Source organism: Myotis nattereri (genome assembly GCF_964212035.1).
Source record: "Myotis nattereri genome assembly, chromosome: 18".
In the NCBI taxonomy this organism is placed as follows: Eukaryota; Metazoa; Chordata; class Mammalia; order Chiroptera; family Vespertilionidae; genus Myotis; species Myotis nattereri.
This window is the reverse complement of record NC_138093.1, coordinates 38,724,880-38,750,232: the sequence shown is the minus strand read 5'-3', so window position 1 is coordinate 38,750,232 and position 25,353 is coordinate 38,724,880. Positions and strand designations below refer to the sequence as shown.

The window sequence follows — 25,353 nt, the reverse complement described above, 5'->3', positions numbered from 1 at the left end:
AAGGCCCCAGACCTGTGTCTGCTCGAGCCCTGGCTGAGATCCAGGTCCTTCAGAAAGCAGGAAGGGTCAGGCAGGGAGGGGTAGAGGAGGGCTCTACAGTCCAGGTCAGTTCATAAGGCAGTTTCATCCCGGACTCAATGGTTGCAGTGACCCTGTGAGGTAAACAAATGAGGTGTGTTTCGCTCTATGTTATGGGCAAGGAAACAGCCTCGGGGAGGCTCACCCCAAGGTCTTAGGAGACATGGATCCTTTGAATCTTCATTTCTTTGTGAAGCTTATGAATCTTTATGTGAAAGACGGAGCGGCACATAAGTCCTAAGATCACAGTCCCTTGGGCCTCGGACGCGAGGCTGTGCTGTAAGTCTGCACACCTCTTACTCCCAGGAAGCAGCCTCCGCGGCTTCCCTGGTCCTGATGTGTCAGTCGCACGAGGCCTTGCCGGCAGGGCTGCCCGGGAGGCTGAGCAGGTGGCACTGCCTGGCTCCGAGGGGCGTGTCCCAAGCCGCACTCACGTGAGTGGCACACCCTGGGTTTACAGTGCACAACCCAGGCTCCTTACAGCGCCGCGTTGTAAGGCAGAATCTGAGGCGGCTGGAGAAAGGAAGACGTAATCACCACAAAAACCATCCTCATGGCCCTGCAGGCGTGTGTGAGAGCTGTGCTGGCCGTGGACAAGGCATGTTTGCAGCTGGTCCTTACCAGGGCCCTGCTCTCTTCTACCAGCTCCGCCCTGGATGTGGGTGGTACCTGCTCAGGCCATCACACACCGCAGAGAGAGGCTTTGCTGCCCACGCCAGCAGCACTGCGAGCTCCCCCTGGCTTATTTGAACATTTACTGAGTGTCAAGGAATGAACTGGACCCTCCAGGGATGAGGCACAGACTCTGCCTTCAAGGGGGGCGGGGAGAGGCTGTATTTTATTGGGGAGAAAACATATGGATGACAATTTTTAAAATAACAAACTAGGTAACACTGGGGGGAAAGAGCTGTATTTAAGTACAAAATGGCATGTTACAGACTAACCTTGTGGTTGGAGGCCAAGGGGAGATTGCCGTGGGCGGGACTGGTAAGGACCAGGTGTGAAAGAAGTGGTGAGGGTGATGGGGGAGGCGGGACCTGGGGTGAACCGTGAGGAATGGGTGGAATAGGGAGATGGGTAGGAGAACTGGGGGCGGGGGAGGGGGAGCATTTCGGCAGGAGGCCCAGAATCTCTTTCTCCCCATTTCAACTCTTCTGCGGAACCACAGGGTAGAGGCTGCCTGCAGCTGGTGCCCCGGTAATGTTTCTTTATCAACTACGCAGTGGTTCTAAAAACACAGAATTCAAGAAACTGGGGTGGGTGTGACAAAAAGAGACAGCGAAACCCAAATCTGAGAAAAGCTTGGGTCTGGCGCCTTCCTCCTCTCCGAGGTGTGGTGCTTATGAGATGCTGTGTGTGGAGACAGCCACCGGCCAGGGAGCAGGGGGAGGCAGGCAGTGTGGCCTGCGGGGGTGCAAGGTGGGATCCAGTCCTGTTCAGCGCAGAACCCCACAGTTTCGTTGGAGTTGGAAGCAAGGATGACATCAGTTGAATGGCCTCTCAGTGAGAATGTACGCCCCCCCCACCCCTCCCCCTGCCCCCCGCCTTGTAAAGTGTGGCTTGCAGCACCATGGGCCCGTGGCTGACGTGTACCCACACCCCACGGTGTTGGGAGGGGTGTGTCATCAGGTACAGCTCTGAGTAGAGACTGGAAACGAGAGTCAAGAAAGAGCGCGACACCAGGGTGTTTATGCTCCACAGCCATCCTTTCCCTGTGCTCTCGTTCCTCCACGGGGACAAGAGGCACACTGAGCTACACAAACCACAGCGCAGGTGGGTGGGGGGAGGGGACGGGGGCAGAAGAAGCTGCTGGCCCTGCAGAACCTTTCCAGATGTACTGAGCGAGACACGCGTCATCTCAACGCCGGCAGGTTGGAAGGATCCAGGGATGGGCCAGGGTCTCGAGAGCTTTCGGTCCCGGAGCGTCATTTAGTACGGATCATCCATGCTGAATGGAAAACAAGAGGACGGAAGTTAAAGGAAGGGGCTCAAAACTGCGAAAGTTCAAGTGTTATTAGGAACAGTAAATAGTCCCTAGAGGTGAGAAGAAGAATAAAGAAAATATGATGAATGGGTTGGACAAAATGCCAGACAGGTCCCGAGGCAGAGAAATGAGGCCAGAGCAGCCTACAGCAGCGCTTCTCACACCTCCTGCTGCTTCCCACCCAGATGCAGCCAGTGTGGGTGAGGCCAGAGATTCTGCACCTCTAACCAGCTCCCAGGTGATGCTGCTGGTCCCCAGCCCACACCGAGAGAAGCGTCCGGGACCAGGCTCTGTCTTCAGACCCAGTGAGCATGTGGGGGCTGGAGACAGACCCTGAACAGTGGGGGGTCAGGAAAGCAGAAGCAGACATGCTCAAAAGGAAAGAGAACTCAGAGAACATCACAGCCCATGAAAGCCATGGCGGTGGGTCTACAAGGCCTGATTCTGGTGGGCTATGATGGGAGGAGGTGGTGACACGTCTAGCTTCATGAACTAAAGGACACCTCGTGTGTGGGAAACAGCTGTCTCATTCTTGGAAAGGATGGGGAGAACCAAATGCAGTCTGTCTTCATAGCACCTCTCACAGGGAGGACCAGCCTGACGCTGTTCTCACGATGAACTGCCCTGGGAAACCACAATTCAGCAGCTGCCAACGTGCTGCCAACACAGACACAAAACCGCTTCTGAAAACAGAATCTCACGTCGCCCCTCCTCTGAGGTTGGCATCGTATCTTCCTGTGTATCTTGGGTGTAGCTCTTACCCAGGCAGAATTTAGACACTAGAAACCAAATGAAGTGATAAACAGAACCGATTTGCAGAAGAATCAAAATAACCCAGCAAGAATCGAAACCGCAAATGCCCTAGGAGCCCGTCATTCACCAGCCAAAGGCTGGTAGGATTGAGCACAGAGGACTCAAGGGCTTTTAGAAAACTGATACAGGTGTTTGCTGTGATCGTGTTCATGTCACCTTTGGCCTGTTTTAGAAACATGCCCTACTCCTTCCACCCCACCCTTCCTCGGTGCCAGCACACCAAGGGCTCCGTGTGGGGGGGAACCACACCACCGGGACTTGCCACTCTAACCTGGGGCCAAGAGCCCTGAGTTCCAACAGCATGAGCATTAAAAGCATCATCTTTGACCTACAGGGGTACAGATCTCATGGGACTTTCTGTGATCACCAAACTTCTGAAGGGAAGGCGGTCTTTTACCAACGCAGAATTCACTGACCACTGCCATGTCTGTCTTGTATTTTCCTTTTTCCCTAAAATACTTCTGTCTTAGCTCCCCAACCAGGCAATCTCCCTGAGGTCAGAGGTAAGGATCTACTCCTCTTTTCCCATCCAGTTTAGCATTGTTCCTGCACAAAGGTGTGCAGTAAAACAACTGTTGATTGATTCATGTAAAAATTAGCAAACCGTTCAACTTAATGTGGCAGTTAGATTAGAATGGTAATGAACTTAACGCTGACATTCCTCCTGCCCTAGGACATCTCAGAAGTTGAATTGATCCATCAAGCAGTGATGAAAACACAGGTGGTTCCTGCGGCCAGAAACCGGCTCTGGGTGGATTGTGCCAGAAAGACTTTTACTCGGTGGGTGTGAGGATCTTATGGGTTTCCTACCCACAGAGCCGGGGAGGTGCCCTGGGAAGGGTCTAGGACCCATCCACACTGTCCACTGGAAGGAGAGGCAATGAAACAGAACAAAAGGACTCCACCGACCCTCTGTCCCGACCCAGTTACCTCCAACTCTCTCATCTCCTTCTAGCCAAGCTTTCCAAGAGAGATGGCTGACATGTTCTGCCTGTTTTCTCATCCCCACTGATGGATCACGCTGAGCCCTGGCCACCAGACTTCTGTCCTGACCTCCACACTGAAAATGGGCTCCCACCAGTACCCTGGTCACATCCAGGGGAAATGTACTGGTTCTCCTGGCAGCATGTGAAGCAGTTTCATTTCTTTGTTTCCTAAGTGGTCCCCCCCCCCATTTCCTTCTGGCGACCTCTTCCCACTCTCCTTTTCCTCAGCTGCCTTGCTCCCTGCTGCTGTTCTCCTGGCTGCCCCTCCCTCCCACGTGCTCCTTGCCCACCCTGCAGCCTGGGTGATCTCCCTGGTCCTCCGATGGCAGTTACCTCCTGAGAAGTGAGAACCCCTGAATCCACGTCCGCCCCACAGCGGCCTCTGGGCTACAGACAGAGCCAATGGACCACGCATGAGCCACAAGCACCAAAGCTCAACGTGTACAAAACAACCCGGAGCACCACCTCCAGACCGTCTCTCTTTCCGTTTTATTTGTTACTGCTGTTTTCCCTTCCCAGTGAATAGCATTGTGCCGCCTGCCAGCTCCCCAATCAGAACCACGGCAACTTCTCTGATTCTTCTCTGTGATTAGCCAACTAAGGACCACACTCAACGGATCCTACCTCCTCTTACCTCATGAGTGCATCCTCGCTGCTATGGTTCTAGACAGTTTTAACCTCATAATTTCAAATTCCTTCAAAACAGTTCTTTGCCTGCAGGTGCACCGATTCCCATGTTTGCTTACGTTTGTGTGGGGTGATCCTCACAGATCGGGTGCAAAGATCCCCGAGATACACATTTCAGCATGTGGGAGGATGCTAGGGGGGATGGACAGCCACCTGCTCGGCCCTGTAGGGATGCCCCAGAGGCCTCAGGATAAAGTCCACACTTAATCTGGCGTGTGAATCACACTGTGATCTGGCCTCCCTCACCTCCTGGCTCCTCACTTTCTCTTTTGCACCCTGCGCACAGCCCACTGAACTTCTCGGTGACAATCTGTGGTTTGCAGGATGGCACTCTGAACAAGCACCCCTCCTGGGGGACCATCTTGTTTCATTTCCTGCATAAAAGGAGTCGGGTGTCTAGCTGGGTGCTTCGAATGGCACCAGAATCTCGCTTTCACAGTTCTTTTTACTGACACTCTCCTTCCTAACATTTCAGAGCAAGTCCCTAAGGCTCCCAAACTGACAAATGTTTTGCCATCTTCTTTTCTGCCACACAGGCCATGCACTGTCGCATGCTTGCATCTCTCCTAAGTATGTGTTTCTCCAATTAAAGAAATCTGAGGTTCAGGCCCAAACTAGAATCTGTGCTCCCAACTTTTTCCAGATTTCTGAAGGCAGTGCTTAATAGAGCAGTAGTCACCTACCCTCTTGTGCTAGGCATTGAGGGACTGGGGTCTGGGGTTATGCCTGCTTCTTAAAGCCTGGGATTCAACAGTTTCTCAATACATATTTGTTGCATAAGATGTTTCCTGCCCTCGTGTTAAGCCAGGACAAGAAAAAATAGATCACAGTGCTTCCAATCCTCACAAAATATTCAGAACAATCAGAAAGCACTCCCTTTACATAACTGCCTTTTCCTAATAGGGCATTACTTGTCCATTCATTCATTCAGCTCCACTCACACTAAAAAGACCATTACTTTTCAGAGAGGCTGATAGATGGATTGATTTATCTGGAAAGGTCATTTGAATGAGGCCCCATGTAAATGACTACTGGAGCCAGTGTGTTTAACTATAGCAGGAGGGACTTAGGAAGGTAGAGGACAGATGAATAGATGTAGAAACTGCTCAGTGATAAAACTTACCTCTTCTGAGACTTTTTGCCTAAAAATAGAAGAAATAGAAAAGTGGCATCAGCAAAAGTAGACAATTTCAATTTTTTTAAAATAAGAGTAAACAGAAATTCCCACCCTCGGAACCATCTTTTGAAGCATATTATGCATTTGCTGAGTGGGGCCCCATCAGCATCTGAGGTCGGAGGTTCTGGGCTACTGCTCTCATTCAAACAGCGGTCAGTACTGGGACGGGCCGAGTTCCACTCCGCGGTCTGCACGGACCATAAAGACAAGTCCAGCCTGACCTGCCTGGTAACCAGGCCCAATACACCCGTTCACAGGCTCCCCGTTCCCCACCTGCCCTCCCACCCGCTTCAGGTCCTTCCCTAGGAGACCTGACTGCTGATACTGTGAGGACATGTGTCTCACGCCATCTTCTCTAGGAGAATCCACAGGAGGAATTGCACTCAGGCCAGTGGTAGGAGTGACACCCCCTATCTGATGACAGCCCGGTGGGTTGTCATCTTACACAGTGACGCTCAGAGGTCGGGTTTCCTCCTCTGACGGCTGCGAGGAAACTCGGAGCCCGACCCGAGACCCTTGCTGAGAAAGCGTGTAGGACTTTGTGACACACACATTTCTGTGTTCTACCTTCACTGGTGGCTCGAACCTATTTTTGTACAGTACATTTTGGCCTCCTTTTTCTTACTTTTTAACTAATTTTAACTTGCTCTGTTGAACACATTTTGTAAATGATCTGACATCCTCTTGAAAAAGCAGAGAATAAATAAGTAGATAAATGAATGAACTGTAGAGTTGAGCTGCAGAGGAAATAAAAGCAAATAAAAGCTTTCTGAGTAGCCCTAGCTGGTTTGGCTCAGTGGATAGAGCATCAGCCTGCGGACTGAAGGGTCCCAGGTTCGATTCCAGTCAAGGGCACACACCCGGTTGTGGGCTCAATCCCCAGTGGGGGGTGTGCAGGAGGTAGGCAATCACTGATCCTCTCTCATCATTGATGTTTCTATCTCTTTCTCCCTCTCCCTTCCTCTCTGAAATCAATAAAAATACCTCTTTTTTTAAAAAAAGCTTTCCAAGTAGAAAAACCTCTCTGGAAAGCAGTGTATTTCAGGGGCAACCCCCTGGAGCTCTAGAATCATTCAGTCGCCGAGCAAGCCCTGGTTGCCAGTAGCGTGTCCCTGAACAGCCACTTATCCTCTCTAAGTCTCCACTTCAGTGAACGGGGCCTGAAATTATATCTTCCTCATGGAGTTATCTTTAAAAATGTACTCAAAGTACTTAGTGCAGAGACTAAAGCTTAGATAGTAGTCATTTACTATTTTAAACCTTTAAAATATCAGAAATTAATATTTTCACATTTCTCCCACCAGTAACGAACCAAATATGCCTGTGCAGAGGGAATTAAGTCTGAACTCATTGCAGGTTGCTGTTGGTTGACCTCCGTATATTTGTCTTTTAGGAGCAATGAGACGTACAGCAACACGCGAGCAAGAATCGGTTCCTACTGAGAGTTTCCTTTCTGAAGAAAAGGGAACTAGGGCCTGTGCTCACCCCGTGCCCTGGTGCCCTGGTGCCCTGGTGCCCGGGTGCCCTGCTCCAGTCCTGTGGTCCCAGTGGAAGGGTCTTCCATCCCCAGGGAAAACAGAGTCTCCTTAGCCCAGAGACCAGCGGCCTCAGGGGCACGTCCAGATGGGAGTCTGGCTCCGGCCCTGCTGACATTCAGGGACTTTGGAGATTTGGCCTAAAACATGATTGTCTCTGCCCGGCCGGTGTGGCTCCGTGGTTGAGCTTTGACCCATGAACCAGGAGGTCACAGTTCGATTCCTGGTCAGGGCACATGCCCAGGTTTCGAGCTCGATCCCCAGTGGGATTGTGTGCAGGAGGCAACTGATCATTGATTCTCTCTCATCATTGATGTTTAACTCTCTCTCTCTCTCCCACTCTCTCTTCCTCTCTGAAATCAATATAAATACATTTCAAATTTTGAAAAACCACATTATTGCTTCATTTCCCCATTTACCGAGCAGGGCCAAGGATAATGGCTAGTCGGCTAGGGGGAAGTTTCTAGACAAACCCATGCACAGGGGCATGTTTCTGGAGCCCCCAATTCCTCTCTCAGAAGAAAGGGGCTGAGGTCTGGAGGTTAACACAGCCAGGGCAAGGTTCAAAGTGCCGGTTCCAAAGAGCCATCTGAGGACAGAGGGACAGGGTCTGGATTCTGGACGTTTCATTGACTACTAGTCTGTAAAGCAGTAGTTCTCAACCTTCTGGCCCTTTAAATACAGTTCCTCATGTTGTGACCCAACCATAAAATTATTTTCGTTGCTACTTCATAACTGTAATGTTGCTACTGTTATGAATCGTAATGTAAATATCTGACATGCAGGATGGTCTTAGGCGACCCCTGTGAAAGGGTCGTTCGACTGCCAAAGGGGTCGCGACCCACAGGTGTAGTAAAGATTCACTTGTCCCTTTTCCAGCTTCCTAAACCCCAAAAGCATATAAAGTTCACAATGTTGATGAGTTCTGCATAGATCCAGATGTATTGTTTTTCCCTTTTATTCTTGTAAATGCATCAGCTACCTTGTGTTAGAAAATTTCTAGAGGTTTAGCCCATCATTTCTAACACTGTTTCTACAGGGGAAAAAAATATTCTTCACGTTTCAATTAACCTACAACTAAAATTTTTGGAAGCAAAAGTGACTTGAAGTTGGGGCAACCAGAAGAGGTTTCAGAAAGGAAGACTGGCCGAAACCGGTTTGGCTCAGTGGATAGAGCGTCGGCCTGCGGACTGAAAGGTCCCAGGTTCGATTCCGGTCAAGGGCACTACCTGGGTTGCGGGCACATCCCCAGTAGGAGATGCGCAGGAGGCAGCTGATCGATGTTTCTCTCTCATCGATGTTTCTAACTCTCTATCTCTCTCCCTTCCTCTCTGTAAAAAATCAATAAAATATATTTTAAAAAAAAAGAAAGGAAGGCTGTTTGGATGTTTTGTGAGAGAAGCATGACCTTCCTACAGCCGGTGATCTCCGGGCTGTGCTCTCTGCTGGCATAACTGTAACAGGCGAACTGCCCGTTATCTGTTTCCTGTTTGCCCCACACTCATTCCCACAGCGGGGCACGCAGTTTTCAGGTTATCAGTTTAAGATCTTGTACAGAAATGACTCCAAGGTAAAGAATGTAAAAAAACAGCCCCACTGCCTTTTCTCACCCCTGCTTATAGATCAGCCTCAGCCAGCCCCTCCCCGCCCCACACTGAACAACTGTAACTTCAATTCTGTTCTTTTGATTCTACTAGCATTTATGAAAAGCTTTTAGAACTTGGGAATAAATATCCTCCTTATGCTGGTGACTCGCAGCCCCAAAGTCTTCAACAGTTACAGAGCCACCCCTTACCCACGATGCTCTACCCCCTCTGTTCAGCCACCCCCACCCAACGTCGGAGGAAAGAGAGGACACTGGGCCAGGCTTTGAAGTCTCCATGGAAACGACCATCAGTAGTGGGAGGGAAATCTCACTCCTGTTTTGCCTTTTACTTACATACTTAGTACGGTCCTATAAGTTGATGGGACCTGATGTTAGCAAATGTCTAAGAGCAGGAGCAGAGGCACTAACTCCTCATGCTCTCAGGTTACAGCTACTGAGGTCCTCGCACATCCTCACCCTCCCCGCACCCCACGCCGTCTTGCTGGTTGGTTAGAACACAAATCAGGTTCCCTTGTTCTTAAATTTAGGATGAAAGATCCGATCACAGTGAAGACTATTGAGAAATGGTAGCTACTATTCCTGCACTTGCCAGTGAGGATAGGTGGGTGAGAGGTGCAGCCCCTACATACCACATTCACTGAACAGAATACATGCTTATTAATATGATGGAAGTGGGGTTAAAATGGCAACACCGCACAGCTGCTTAGCAGTTGTTTTGAGGTCACCAGTGGCCCCTGACCTTGAAGCAGGGGTGTATTAAAAGCTGCCTACTGTGACCTTGAAGCAGGGGTGTATTAAAAGCTGCCTACTATGCATGAGTTTCAGAGACTTGGACATTTCTGTTGGCTGAGTCTGGCCAATGAGGCAGCACACACCAGGGTCTGCCTCGGGCAGTGGGTCTGTAACCGTCAGGCTGGCCCATGTTAGGGTTTGGATACTCAGGGGCAGGTGGGTGAGTGATGCTGTTCCTCCCTGGTGGGCTCATCTGCCATTTAGGGCAGACACTGGCTTCTTGGGGCTGCCCTCCTTGCTCCCTTCTCCTCCAGTCCAGAGTGGAGGGGAAGCCAGAGAGCGCGGTGCCTTGCTGGGGCTGAGTTGCTAGTGAGTAGGCATGGGGGAGAAATGTGGAGGTTTATCCCGGGGACCTGCGACTCCACATGTCAGAAGCCAGGCGGTGTGTGGCTCCCGGTGAGGTTATCACCCAAGCGAGGTGCCTTGAAGATAACAGGACTTTGTGTGTTTATTTTAAAGTTTGTTGGATGAAAAATAAAACAAAACAAAAATCAGCCCATGTGTCTTAATGCAAGTGTGTGCGAGGCTGCATGAGGTGTGCAGCCTCGCCCGCTATCCAGCTTCAGAAGCTCTCGTACTTAATTTCCTGTGGGTTTCTATTTTTTTCTCTTTACAGTTCTATTCTTTTCATAGGAAGGTAAATGCACATACCTTTTTTTAATCGCCTCGCCAGCCAGATGATAAAGGTCAGCCCCAGGAATGCGGTAACCATGACTGCCACTGGGATGAAGAGGGGGTTGTAGTCGCCTTCCTTGATCATGGAGAAGCTCCTGTCCAATTCTGGAAGAGAACCGGGAGGCACATCGCATGAGGCCGCAGCACGATCTCTCTAGTGCCATTTCATGAGGTTAGACTTTCCCCCTCCTTCCATCTCCCAGCAATTGCCCATTTGGTGCCATCTGACATGAGGAAACTGCCATGGGAAGGCCCATGATGAGTCCATGGCAGAGACAAGGACTGGACTGGCTTTTCTAGCCCCACACCTCTGCCATCTCCATCCCCAGACTGGTCAGTAGTGGAATTTCTGGGAGATGCACCTAAAAGCCTTGTCAAGAAGTGGTCATCGTTGTATCTAGCTCCGTGGCCTTGTTGAATGGTTGGGACTCTAAATCAGAGAAGAGCTAAAAGGCCCAACATGATTGTAGGAAAAATAAAAGCCAGTGATCTGAACAGGTAACTTGTCAGTCACAGGAGACCATTCGTGCTTTTACTTTGAAGCAGCTGTGTGTGCGTCTGCACTTGGGGTTTACCTGCCGGGGACCTGCACGGACCTGTGAATGACTCACTCCTTCCACTTCCATCACAAATACACAAAGGGACACACCTCCATGTCCTCTTGTAAGTGTGAACCAAGTTCACTGGGGAACCTTTGTTGAAAAAATGCCACGTGGAAACATCTGTAATCAGAAGCACCAGTGAAGGGCACTCCCTTCTGCTTGTTGGCACAGGGTCTGACGGCATCCCCGTTCTCCACATGACCTTGAGGAACCCTTTCAAGGGGCTTCCATCCCCTCACCAACTATATAGTGGAAACGGAGCTGCCTTGACAGGGAAGGATCCCTACCCTGATACAGTCTTTGCCTGAACACCCTGATTCCCTGCCCACTCCCTGGCCCACAGAGATCAGCTTCTCAGACAGCTTCCACGGGTCACAACATTTAAAGACTCACTCAGTCATTGGTGCCAATGGCTCTAGGGGCAGACATGGGTAGCTTGTCTTTCGCGAGCTAACTTAATGTGCATTTATTGAGCACCTACTGTCAGGTGGAGGTATTGAGAGATGAGGGAGACAGCCCTTATATACACAGACAGATTTGGATGCTGCAGCTTAATGGTCATAGAAATGCATCCACTGCTTTTGGAATTGTGTGGTTATTGGTGATCGTGGCAGTGGCATTTTAATAGACTAACAGAAGTGAGCTTGCACTGGAATAGAAGAATGGATAGGAAATAATTCAGTAGAGACAGTGAGTTTAGATGTTAAGGACTGAGATAGAAGGAGTTGAGAATTGGCCGGAAAAAAGAAATGGCTGTCATTGAAGGAAGAGGCAAGAATAGTCAAGGGTTATGTAGTAAATTAATATGTACAAATTTATTTTTAAAGCACATCTGTTAAGCAAAATGAAATATAAAAATTTACTATGTCTTTCCCACCATCTGCTCCATCTTTAAGGTGTTCAGGAGATTGGGACAAATTGACTCACCCTGACATATTGGAGGAGGGCTGGACCAGATTCCAGACGATTCACAGACAGTTTTCGTCTTTCCCATCAGCTCAGTTCCTTCTGAGCAGTTGAAGGTGCACGTGGAGTTAAAGCTGAAGTTGTCTAGGGGATGATGACAGTCCATGGTCCCCAAATCAGGTGCTGTTAGAGCATCACATGGAATCACTTCAAAGAAAAAGAAAAAAGGTTCTGAGTAGAGACCTTTTCTTGACCAAAGGATTTAGCCAAAGCTGCCTGACTCAACTGTGGAAGCACCCACAGGACCCCAGCCATTCCTAACTTAGAAATTGCTCCTGATCATTCTTCCAGAATTTATTTTCTTGAGAATGATGGAGAGTGGAGAGGCAGGGGTGAAGCCAGGAGACGGGTGTGAGGTGAGAGAGGAGGGAGGGTGGCCCCTCTGGGAGTCACTCCATCTCTGCTGGAAGTGCCTGGACCGGGCCTTGCCCTGTGGAACCTTCCCAGTGAGTGTAGAGAATGCCCACCCTTCCCCTGTCCCAAAGTCTCCCCGAGCAATTGTGAGAAACATCCCAATTCTCTGAAGCAAGTCCCTCAACTTCTATAAAATTCAATGGGTTGGTCAATTCAGTGCTTTCTCTCTCTCTCTCTCTCTCTCTCTCTCTCTCTCTCTCTCTCTCTCTCTCTCTCTCTTTTAAATCTTTATTGTTGAAAGTATTACATGTGTTCCCTTTTTTTCTCCATTGAACCCTTCCAGTTCGCCTGCCCCCCCCCCCCCGCCCTAAGCCTTCACCAAGTGCTATGGTTTCAATAAATGATTCTGACAGTTCTTTTGAGAACTAAACCACTTAAACTAAAAGTGAGTCAGAAGCATCGATGTAGAAAATGTAACCAAAACTGCCCCGCACCCCCCAGTCTCCTCCAGCTAAAAAGAAACATCCACCCTCTTTCGGGTGGAGAAAGACCAGGACACTGTGCTTTTGTTTATACAGCAGTTGTTACTCTCCTGAGGGCTCCTGAAGGAGAAAAGCTAAAAAATGATTTTGAGAATAAACAAATAAAACAATTTTTTTAAAAAAAAGAGCTCTGCCCTCAGAGAAGGAGATCGGTTGGTGTTAAGAAGGACACCACATAAAACAGGCGTTTTGGAGAGGAGAGAACAACCCAGATTTCAGCAAGATGGATGGTGTACGCCCTGACGACGAGGAGGGAAAGACACGGCGTCACCACGGTGACTGCTGAAAAGCGCTCGCGGACTGCGGGAGGGCTCCGGAGGTATCGGGCTGGTATTTTTGTTAGGAGTTTTTCTCCTTCGTTTGAGTAACAATTACCCCTCTGAGCAGCATCACAGCGTAGACTAAGGTTAAGTCATGCTCCAACAGAGGGTCCAGGCCTCTTAGCAAGACCCGGTGCGTGTCCTCTCGGTGGGAACCCAGGGCTGCGTGACAGAGCCCGGGGACAGCGCTCACCTCGGCAGGTGGGCACCGGAGATGACCAGTTCCCGAAGGGCCCGCAGGTGGTTTCCTCCGCCCCGGCGAGCTCTGTTCCCTCGGTGCAATTGAAGGAGCACCGCGAGCTAAAGCTGAAGTCCCCCAGCGGGTGGCTGCAGGCCATGGCGCCCAGCTCTGGGCCCTCCAGGGGCGCACACTGCGTCACTTGAATAAGAAGAGAGACAGCATTGGGGGGTGAGAGGGCCTGGTGGCTCCTGAACCCAGGCGCGGCCACCTGAGCACCAGGGCGGTGACAGGGCCACGGACCCTGTCAGCTCGGCTGACTGTACACACTCCCTGGAGTTGGTGTGGGAATTAAATGATCGAATGCAGGGCAAGGACTTAAGATAGAGCCTGGCTCACAGGAAGTTTAATTAAGCATGAACTCATCCTCTTGTTATCTGTGGCATTATCTGGGGAGAGAATTTTTACACCTACACGGGTTTAAGTGGGAATGACCGGCTCGGTCTGGAGATTACTGAGAATATTAGGGCGTAGCGATGGGAGGTTTAGAAGAAGAGGGGGTGTTTGTAATTAGTCTTTAGGCAGCGTCTCCGCCTGGACTCTGCCTCACCCTCCCTAGCCGGTGCCAGGCCTCAGCTCCTCTGGTAGGACAGCCCTCTGCAGAAGCCGCGTCCGTTTCCCTGCTCTGGTCGGTGGTGCAGTGGATCACATTCAGGCTGAAAGTCAGTTTCCAATTTTAGGCTCTGCCATGTTATTTGGGCCAATATTGCAACTCTCGTGCCTTGTATTTTACTAAGTTTGAGCCATTGTTGTGATCCTGCTCTTGATATTTCAATAAAGAATGGATCCAAGGAATTGGAAGACTTTTTATATTTTTCATATCCAGTCCAAGTCCAAATTAAAGTGAATTACATTGTCCAGTTCAGTCCCTGCCCACAAGCAAGTGCCCGATACACTCCAGGCACAGTCTCCATCCTACAGATGCAATGACAGGTAAGATGTGCACCAACTTCCTGTGCGGTCGGTCTGCCAGGGGATACAGACATGTGCATGGATGGCCTCAGCAATGCGGGTACGTAAGGAAGATATACATGGAGGTATTAGAACAAAAATAGGGACACTTCGCCTAATGGGGGTCCTCAGAAAGCTTCCTGAAAGAAATGGTCCCTGAACTGTGCCTTCAATGTTTGCATATGGTGGATTAGCCATGTGAAACCGAGAGAGAAATCCATGAGCAATCGACGAGATACAGAGCTCGTAAGGTCAGTGTGAGAACTGCAAGCGTCCTGATGTCACTAAAAGGAAAGAGGAGATGGGGGGGGGAGGGCAGGGGGAGTGAAATGAGATTAGGGAGAAAGATAGGAGCTAAGACAAAATGCCGTTGCCTTTTTTCATTGATTTCATGAGCACCCACTGTACAGCAGCATCACTCTAGGCCTCGAGGAGTTTAGAATTTTATCCCGTAGGACAAGTGACAGGTGGACATGAAAGGGTGGGTGGCCACAGACAGGTGATGTTTGTTTTATTGTTTTCAATTGATCAGCCTGCCCATAGTGTGCATATTTGAAGGGCACTCATCGAAAGTCGTGGATCACAGCTCAGAAAATAGGCAATCATCTAGGAAGAGGTTGATGAGGCCAGTGGCAGTAGAATTGACAAGCAGGAGACAAATTGGAGAAATAATAATACTGTATTAAAATGAGTAGTGTGTTACTGTGTGTACATGTAGGGCTGGTGAGAGAGCCACATACCAGAGCCACATATGAATGGTGGTACCACACACAAAGATGAGGAATACAGTGGAAAGCTGCTGGGACAGTGGCTTTGCACTCTGTGGGCATCCCAAGGATATGCTTGTATATTTGGAGTTCAGGGCTGGAAACAGGTCATCAGTCCAAGCTCACATAGATTCGTGAATTCACAAAAGTTGGTACGTTTGACCAAAGGGAGCGTAGAGAGTCAAAAAAAACAATGGACAAGAGATAGAAGATGAGAAATAACAATAGTGTGGGCTTGGGTTCGTGCCTGTGAAGAAAACCAAAGAGACATGATCACAGGTAGAAAGAAAACCAGAAAAGAGTGATACGATGGAAGTCAAGACAAAAAAGATTAAATGTTCAACAAGGGAATGGACATGCCAACGATGTAAGAATTAGAAAACAAAGCTTCAGAATGGAGTGAGGGTGTAGAGTTGGGTAGGAGTCAAGGCTCTGCAATCGAGTGAAATGAGGTAGATCCGTTCCAGTTGGTTGACATTTAAATTTACTTCAGCCTCAATTCTTTATTCTTTACAAACACTGCTTTTCCCCCTGTTTATAACCTTATATTTTATGCACAGATACTTCAAACATAGTCTTGAAACTCAACCAATTCTGTCAAAGGATTTGATGTGTCTCTCGGTAGTGAGTTGACTGGGTCAAAGGCTCCTTCCTTTGAATCTGTTTCTTCTTCCCTTTCTGTTTCTACCACCACGACGCTGCGTGATTTCAAGAGGATCCTAATGGTCCTCTCATTGTCTCCCCTTCTGCTACCCACTCCATCTCCTGCACTGCGTCTAGGATAACTGCCCTGAATGCAGGTGTTACGATACTAAGCGGCAGGAGAAAAAACCCTCACAGACACAAGCAACAGTGCCATGATTACCAGAGGAAAAGGGGGGTGGGGAAGGTTGAACAGGGCAAGAGGGGGGATAAATGGTGACGGAAGGAGACTAAACCTGGGGTGGTGAACACACAATACAATACTCAAATGATGTATTATAGGATTGTACACCTGAAACCTTTAACAGGTATTAACCATTGTCACCCCAATAAAGTCAATAAAAAAAGATACCAGTAGCCTCCCATTGTTAAATAAAGGCCAGATTGCTTCATTAGGCAGATTCCAGTCCCTGCAAACTTACCCCGGCTTACCTTGCTTTCAAGAAAACCAAATTATGAGCATATATAATTTCCACCAGTTAACTGTAAATCCTCTAAGGGCAGAATCTATAATAGATTTGCCTTTGTATCTTCTGAAATACCCAGCCCAAATGAATGTGTTGTATGTATTATTATATATCTCCGACCTATATGTACTGTATGTCACTATGTGAATGAACTCTTCTTTTCGGTCTTGCCTTGGTATGACTTTGAGGATTAACATAAACAAGCAAGGTTACCTTCTGGGTAACTTGCCCTTCTAACAACAAATGTTTCTGTGTCTTTCAGACTTTAGGTATGAGTTTCTAAAAGCAGGAATCTGCCACACCTGATGTGTCACTGTCCTCCTGACCCCGTGCTCTCTGTGGCTCGGGGAAAGACTTGTTGAGAAGAGAATTGAAACCTCATCCTGACTTATGAAATCTTTACGGAAAGGTGCCCACATTTCGCAAGCCCAGCCTTCTGATCAGAACTTCTCATTTCTCAGAATGGCTGGTACCTTGCTGTGCCAACCCACTTCCACAGCTGCAGGAACCCCGCGGCTCACCCAGGAAGAAGCCGCTGGGGGAAAGGGCTTACCGAACTGGCACTGGGGCCCATAATAGCCCACATCACAGCTGCACGTGTTGTTGTTGATGGTTTCCACGCATTCGCCATGGCCGCTGCATGACCAGGGCTGGCACGAAGCTTTAAGGGGATCAGGAAGAAAATATTTTAATGTGATTACTTTGTAGTACGCATAGTCATTTTCTTAGACTTTTAGATAAGTTTCTGGCTGAGACTAATTTGCCACACAGGAAACCTTCACTGTATATTCCCAGTACCTTTGCATAAAAACCAACTGCTAACATTTTTATTTACATCATATGCTGGCCCTATAGCCATACACGTTTATTTTGCAAATGAATTCGCCAATGCTAATACTCCATAGCGTTTTGGGAAATCTTACGGATATACGTTGAAACTCTTGAAATTACTTTGTTTTTAATGTAATGAGCAGACTACGTGATGCCCAATCATTTCTGCAGTCAGATTGCTTGGCAATCCCTTTCTTCACAGAAAGAACTATAGAAAGATGAAAAAGTCCAACTCTGCTGAAGTATCAGGGAGTCCCATTTGCCAGGGACCCAATGAACGGTGTTTCACTGTTAAAATATGACTCGGAAAAGAATCTGGGCTGTTTGGGGCGGTGGCCATGGCCCTTGTGGAGCTTTTATAACCAGCGACAATGAAGCACGCGTTTCATTGCACAGAACTACAGGCTCAGCCATAGGCAGCACCACACCAGGCCCTGCTTTGCAGTTAGGACGCTCAGGTGATGTGAGGCTCCGCTCCCTGCCCTTCCCCGCCTTCTTCTCAGGGACCCTGATGGTCTAGCAGTGGTTCTCAACCTCGGCTGCACATTAGAATCACCTGGGAATCTTTTTAAAATCCCGATTTCTGGGCCTCATCCTCCGGAAATTCTGTTTCTTTGTGATGGGGTGGGGCCACAACATTAGTAACAAAGAAACAGAATTTCCAGAGGATAAGGCCCAGAAATCAGGATTTTAAAAAGATTCCCAGGTGATTCTAATGTGCAGCCGAGGTTGAGAACCACTGGCTAATCCTTCCTCCTTGCACATGGCTTGTCTTTTTTTTTTAAAAAAAAAATATTTTTATTGATTTCAGAGAGGAAGGGAGAGGGAGAGAGAGAAACATCAATGATGAGAGAGAATCATTGATTGGCTGCCTCCTGCTTGCCCTCTACTGGGGATCAAGCCTACAACCTGAGCAGGTGCCTTGACCTAGAATCGAACCGGGGAGGGACCTTTCAGCCCGCAGGCCGATGCTCTAGCCATTGAGCAAAACCAGCTGGGGCTGTACACGTTTCATCCGGATGTAAACGGATTTAGGGGCACAGCTTTGGGGCGTTGGGACCAGCCTCGCACTCCAGGAAGGCTCCGCAGTGACTGGTCGAGCTGCCTGGAGGCCTGGGCTGACGCCAGAAAGCACCAGGCGCTCTGCCCAGCACCCCTGGCGAGTCCTGGCTCTCTCCACGGGCCCCCCTACCTGTGTAGCACAGGGCGACCTTGGGCTTGTGGCAGGCGTCGTCGTTCCACTTGCCCGCGTCCTTGCTCCTCTTGATGTACATCTCCACGCAGTCCTCTTTCGACTTCTTGTTGTTGGGCTCCCCGACGCCCCAGTTCTCGGCTTCGGCCGTGAGGGACTTGTTGGTCCCCACCCAGGTCCACACGCCTGCCACCTTCCGGATCCCAATCCAGTAGTAGGTGCCTCTGAAGGGCAGCGTCCTGTTCAGGTACTCAATCTCCCCCTTGTTCTGTATGGCAACCAGATCGGTGTAGTTTTGTTGGCAGTACCTTCTAGCTTTTGGCCAGTTCATGGGTTCTTCGGAATGATGGTAAGTCCAGCCGTCGGTCCCATGGTAGGCAGAGAAATCTGAAAGACATCGGCGAGAGTGTACACCTCAGTCCCAGCTGACACCCCCCAGAGGACTAACCCAGGCTGAGCCCGCTCCTGGGACGTGAGGAAACCGACTCAGCAAAGGTGTAAGTTACCGCCTTGGTGCAGAATGAGTCATTCGCAGGTTTGAAGTAGAAAATACCCCTGCTAGTCCCAATCACTTTTCACCACAATACAGACTACTTTTGCACATAGCTCTATTTCAGACAAATTTGGTGGCTTTCTAGATTTATTTACATGAAATAATTTTTCTCCAAATTCTTTCAAGTGAAATGTAACCAACATAATTCAGAAATTGGTGTTTACCTTAGTAGCTGTCCATCGTTTAAAAGTGATTTAAGTATAACCTATATCTCTAAGATTAACTGCCTTTGGTTTTTAATCCTGGGATAGTTTCCTAAAGGCCAGCACTTACACTTCTCGGAGAGAAGTAAAATGAAGACAGGAATAATGATATATTTCTAAGTGATGTCTTTTGTATCAGAAAGATAACATTTAGTGCAGGAAGAACTGCTTCTGGGAAAACTTCCGTCCACAGCCCAAGCCTTAGACATCTAACTACATAACAACAACAAATGTGTACAAAACCAAACGGTGCAGGATTGTGAAATGTATTTAGATCGTGTCCTGGACACAGAGATGTCAGCTGATGGTGTGTAATCATCATGGGTGCTTCAACGATGAGCAGTTTGAAGAAACCAAGACAAACATGTAGCCACACAATGGCCTCGTGATAACATGGACCGTTCTAAGCATGTATGATCTGTGAGGCACTGCCCTCCCGTGAAGTAAACGTTTTCACAGCCACCAACACTGATTGAGTATTCACCCTCGTAGGGCCAATGCCATGGGGAAATATCACAGAAAACAGGTCCAATTTTACAGTCTCCTACAGATTCTAAACAAGGCATAACAGATGCAAAGAAAACATAATTAATCTGGAGCAGGTCAAACATATCGCAAATGAAACATAGGGTTCATGAGTAAGGAACGTCCTAACATGGACATGTGGGCCAAGCTGTGACGGGGCATTCCACCAGAAGGCCAGTTCTGGAGGAAGGAAACCGTTCGGCTCACTGCTCTCTGGACCTTCAGTGCCAAGATCAGTGCCTGGCACACAGCAGGGACTCACCAGGGCCCCAGGGGCCATGGGCAGACATGGTACAAGGAACGTGTGAGGGGCCGAGGGAAGCACGTTTGCTTGGCCAGAGCTGAAATTTCAAGCCAGGGAGTCAGAAGACATTAGCTTACTGCGGCAATGGGAATGCTCCAAACAACTGCCAACACTCTTGAAGAATCAGACATAGCATTTGTCACATCGCTGGGAGAAGGATCAAAAGATATGTAAAGGGCTGGCCCTTTAAAAGCTCACACTTTAACTGTAGAACCGATGTCCACTGAACTGTCTGTGAATCATAGAAAGCGCAGTGCTAACTATCTGGTATAGATTGTAAGTTCCCTGTTAGATATTTCTTAATTGACCTTCTTCCTTCCTAACTCAGATCTTGGTGGGTTCGTCAGGATTTGGGCCTGCAGCCAAGGGTGTGGCAGGGGCAAGGGACTTCTGGGAAAGGACCGAAGATGAGAGGCAGAAAGAGCTTCACCGGAGGGTGGAATGAACAGTGTCTGCCTGATCATTTCCCTGCGGCTCTGCACACCCAGTGGACACTTAAGAAAAGCAAACACGTGAACGAAGGCTCGGCAATACACAAACGGCTGAACGTACCCCAGCAGAGCGCTGTCCACACCCACAGCTCCAAGGCCCTCTGAGAGCTCCAGTGCTTCCGTGGCGATGGCTGCAGATAAAACACAAGACGACCCTCTTAAATCCCACGGGCACAGCCCCTTGAGGAGGCTCCAACCCCTTCCCCAGAGTTCAAATCGAAACACATGGGCTTACGCAACCCGGCCGAAGGCACTGATTCCTCAGACTCGGATGAAAGAGAAGCATTAAATTTGCCTCAAAACCGATACATGGCTCCTTTATTTTCATGCCTTAGCCTCAAGGTGCTGCTTGTTACTCTTCTGACTTTTTCTATATTTCAGGAATGTTTTGTACCCGCTTCTCTGCTCAGCTGCCACATGGAACCACTTGACCCTTAGTATGGATTGCTTTAAAGTGTCCCTTGGTGTTAAATGGGCTGTTGACATTGAGGTTGAATGTTAAAATTTCCCACTTGATTTTGATGCTTCCAATTCCGAAAAGAATTGGACAGCCAGACAGACACCAGAAAGAAAAGCAGTTCCATCTCTTTCAAGTAAAAAGAGATGCCTTCTGAGCAACTCGGGGGGCGAGACCACACATTGTCTGCCCGCAAGGCTGCTCCTTGCAACCAGGGAGCCCCGAGTCTCAGCGGAGACAGCGCGGGGGAGTCAGCACCGTGAGAGGGGGATGCTAGGGGCCCCGGCAGGTTTAGCTCCTGGTTTTTCAACCCCAAAAGGAAATGTGTTGCCTCCTGTCCTTTGCCACCCGCCTCTGCAACCCCGAGGAGAGGCTCTGCAGAGCACCCGAGGCCTCCCAGGCTGAGAGCTCACCATGTCTGCACCGTCCGGTCCGGTCCCTCTGCGGCCCCACGTCCTGGCTCTGCTCCGGGGCTCCTGTCGTGGCCCCGGCGAGGCTGCGCTGCTCACTGTGCGAGTGTCCCAGAAGGGCTGCTTTCTCTCATTTCTCTAACGCAGTCTCACATCCTCCTCCTCCCCACTCCCCGCCCCCCCTTCTAGCTCCTCTTTCCCCACCTCTTTCCTGACCTCTGTCACCTCCCCTAGAAAAACAGAGGTCTGACCAAGGTGCTGTGGTTAGATCCTCCCTCTCCTCCTTTCTTCTCTCCTCCCAGCCTCCCTCCTCCCTCCCTTCCTTCCTCCCTTCTCTCCTTCCTCCCTTTCCGCCCCCTCCTCCCTCCCTCTTCCCCTCTTTCCCAGTCTCCCTCCCTCTATCTCTCTGTCTCTCTTCTTTCTTTTTCTATCAACACTGGGCCAACTCTTCGCTATCCATGGTAGAGGCGCCTGATAACTGCAAACACCACACAATCAAAAAGTACTCCAGACACATTACGATGTCCCTTAGACTGCCTAGGGCTCACCTGTAACAGCATGAAGGTGCCTTCCTGACCGTTGCTCGCCCCCTGGTGGACGTCCTTGTCCATGGCACCCCTAAAGTTAAGCCCTGACCTGCAGAGCAGCTCTGGCTTTCTGCCTTCGGGGTTTGGGTGCCTACAAATGCCCTTATCTGAACCCCCACGTGTGTCATGTGAAGGAGATACACTGCATACGAAATCAGGACCCGAATGAGGGGGGGCAGTAGGAGGGGGAGTCACTGACAATCGGATTTGCATTTTTGAAAAGACAATAATAACAACAATAGCTGTAGATCTCAACACTCCATGTTCATTGCCTTATTAATCTTTATAGAGATTAACTACAAAACCCCGCAGTAGGTACTATAACTATCCCTGGTTTTAAAGTCCCGGGAAGGTAAGAAAGGAAGAGAGACCTGGGGTTTGGGACCAGCCCCGCTCGAGCCTGTGCGCGTGGTTACTGAGCGGCTCTCCTCCAGGCAGGCGCTCGGAAGGCGTGTTACACGGGCACAAGCCGGGGCCGAGGGGACCCACGAGGTGCCCATCTCCACCTACAGCCCAAAGCAGTGTCTAGGCTGCATTTCTAAGTGCTCCCCTCCCGTTCTCTCCTGACCTTGTCAGCCAGGCTTCCAGCCACGCCAGGGCCTGGGTCCTCCCTTCACTGAGCCCACAGCCAGGTCTCCGTCCTCACCTCCCTCGGCCAGTCGGCTTCTGGTTCCCCCCTCACCCACTGTTCTTCCATTTCATTGGTCGATGCTCCCTCAGCTCCCCGACCCCCAAACCTGTGGGTGCCCCAGCGCTCGCTGCTCTTCTCTCGTTTACCCCGTGGACTCGATGGCCCGACCCGGTCTCTGAACCTGAATGCCATCTAAATGCCACTCACTTCTGATGTGTGTTTCCACCCAGGACACTCCTCTGCCCCGGGAACGACCCCCGTGCCCATCAGACACCTTCCCGATATCTCCATTAGTGGTTTACTCCACCTCCCAATTTTACATGCACCAAACTGACCTCAGACTTCCCCTCGGACCCGAGAGCGCCTGTGATTCTAGAGTGCATGCAGCTCGGTGACGGCACGGGTGAGGCCGTGTCCGGGAGAGGCAGCCGAGCGGAGGGAGAAGAATGATGGAGAACGGAGAACACGGACAGTGGACTGCGGTGCACCTGGGTGAGGTCACGCAGGATGCAAGAGTGCTTGAGGGTGAGGAGGACCAGGGGCTGGGCCTGGGAGTCCTTGCAATGAGGTGGTGAACTCGGTGTCGCGTGCTCCAAGGAAACAGGGTTATTTTATTTCTTCTTTTCATTTTTAGAAGCCAGGCCAGCATGGCTCAGTGGTTGAGCATCAACCTATGAACCAGGAGGTCACAGTTTGATTCCCGGTCTGGGCACATGCCCAGGTTGCAGCCTTCATCCCCCTGCCCCCCAGTAGGGGGCATGCAGGAGGCAGCCAATCAATGATTCTCTCTCATCATTGATGTTTCTCTCTCTCTCCCTCTCCCATCCTCTCTGAAATCAATAAACAAATATTTTTTAAAATGGGTTAGAAGAACAAAGATCAGTAAGAGACTCTCACCATAAAGGAGGCCACCCCTGCCTCCCACCACTGAGGTGTGGGCGTGAGAGAGCAGACGTCCCCTGGAGAGATCTGTGGGGCCTGTCCCAGGCCCGGCTGTGGGGACAGCAGGGTGAGAGGGGTTTGGAGAGGAACTGGAGGGTGGGGGCTGGCCGATTGGTGGGAGCAGTGCAGAGGGTGAAGGCGGTGCTTGGGAAGGAGAGCAGGTGGGTCAGGAGGCGTCGCCTGGTGAGCTGTCTAGAAGGTGACAGGCCAGCGGGGGGGGGGGGGGCTTCCACTCTGGCTGAGGAAGGAGGTGGCCAGGAGGGGTGGTCCTGCTGGGCCCAGAGGGCAGGTGGACACTTAGTCTAACTCTGGAACGCATAGGTGTGTGTTGTCTTCCATGGAAGCTACCTGCCAACCCAGAGCTGCTCCCCTCCTCACTCTGCGCTCTCACTGGCCCATGTCCATATCCCCGGGCCCCTGCATTCCTTCTGCACACATTTAATTTGTTGTTGCTTTTTGTTTTTCTTTTTTTATATGTGTTTTTTGATTTCAGAGAAGAAGGGAGAGGGAGAAAGAGAGAGAACCATTGATCAGCTGCCTCCTGCACACCCCACACTGGGGATGGAGCCCAAAACCTGGGCATGTGCCCCGACTGGGAATTGAACTGTGACCTCCTGGTTCATAGGTCCATGTTCAACCACTGAGCCACGCCGGCCGGGCTGCACACATCACGTTTGTGCAGTTTGCTGCGTCACCCTGTACCGGGAAAGCCAACAGTCACAGGCTGCCTTCTGGGCTGCTATCTCGGTCTCCAGGGAAACAGCTTCACCAGCAGGATCTAGCCTGGTTTTCATTTTTTCTTTACTTTTTCTCTTAAGTAGAACTTTTGAGCTAAGATGAAGTATAAAACCAAAGTGAAACCCACCGTAGCCGATGACAGTGCCATAACCACAATTGTTTTCAGCCTGGACAACCAAGTCAACAATCAAACCACGTTTTCTTAGAAATTTCAGATGTTTTGAGTCTTTGATAACAAGGAGGTGTTCCGCTTGGCACACACCAGGCCTTGTGGGGTGACACCTTTCAGAAGACAGGAGACACCTTTTGGGGGAGAAGGGGGAGCAGAGAAACTAGGCTGTCCCTGGGCCTGGAGGAAAACAAGTCTGCAGAGTAAATGAAGGTGAATTGTTTAACTTGAGCAACTTGAGATCGGAGACGGGCATGAGACAAAGCCTCCAGGATAAGGACTTTGTTCCACTGACCTCTCTTACCTTTTCTAGAGCATTCATATTTTTCAGACAACTGTGCAGTATGGGTGCAGGGGCCCATGAGTGCAGTGATAGCCAAGAAGACAGACAATAGTAGCCAGTATTGGACGGGTGTGGAGAAACTGGAGCCCTCGTGCACTGCGGGAGGCAGGTAAAAGGGTGCGGCCCTCTTACAAAACAGTTTGGCTGCTCCTCAAAAAATGAAGCATGGAGTTACCATGTGGCCCGGCAATTGCACGCCCGAGAGAACTGAAAACATAAGTCTACTCAAAAACGTGTACCAGACGTTCATAACAGCATCGTTCACAGCAGCCAAAGTACAGCAGCAACCCAGATGCTCACCAGCTGGCGGATGGGGAGAGAAAGCGTGGCATGGCCATACAATAGGGGATTCCTCAGCCATAAAAAAGGAATGAAGTCCCACACATGCTACGAAGTGGATTAGCCTTGAATGCGTTATCCTGAGTGAAAGACGCCAGACACAAGGCCACACGATTCCACTTACGTGAAATGCCCGGAGCAGGCAAGTCCATGGAGGCAAAACTGGTTCCTGTTCACAGGGACTGGGGTGCGGGGAGCGGGGAGGGAGGGTGACTACTGGTGGGTACTGGGTTTCTTTTGGGGGAGATACGTGTGCTCTGGAGTTACATGTGGGGATGGCTGCAGGATCTTGTGAATATACAAAAACTATGGGATTGTACACTTAAAAGGGCGCATTTTATGGTGTGTTTTACCCAAATAGCACAGAATTGCTAAGAAAGAGGCCGTGCACAGAGA

At 49.9% G+C, this 25,353-nt stretch overlaps 1 protein-coding gene across 3 annotated transcripts; it reads right to left on the bottom strand.

Moving 5' to 3' along the window:
• Positions 1–885: 885 nt before the first annotated feature.
• Positions 886–21,518, bottom strand: SELL (selectin L). Of its 3 annotated transcripts, none has more exons than XM_081113322.1 (9): positions 21,212–21,518; positions 20,403–20,472; positions 18,266–18,652; positions 16,796–16,903; positions 13,311–13,496; positions 11,863–12,048; positions 10,310–10,438; positions 5,672–5,690; positions 886–2,026 (listed from the first exon to the last, which is right to left on the bottom strand). In XM_081113322.1, the coding sequence occupies exons 1-9, from the start codon at positions 21,212–21,214 to the stop codon at positions 2,008–2,010; spliced, it is 1,107 nt and encodes a 368-aa protein (XP_080969448.1). In that variant the 5' UTR covers positions 21,215–21,518; the 3' UTR covers positions 886–2,007. The 3 variants fall into 3 exon arrangements, with proteins under 3 accessions (XP_080969448.1, XP_080969449.1, XP_080969450.1); XM_081113323.1 differs by having other exon boundaries at positions 891–2,026; positions 11,863–12,024; positions 21,212–21,342; XM_081113324.1 differs by lacking the exon at positions 13,311–13,496 and having other exon boundaries at positions 891–2,026; positions 21,212–21,345.
• Between the last annotated feature and the right edge of the window lie 3,835 nt (positions 21,519–25,353).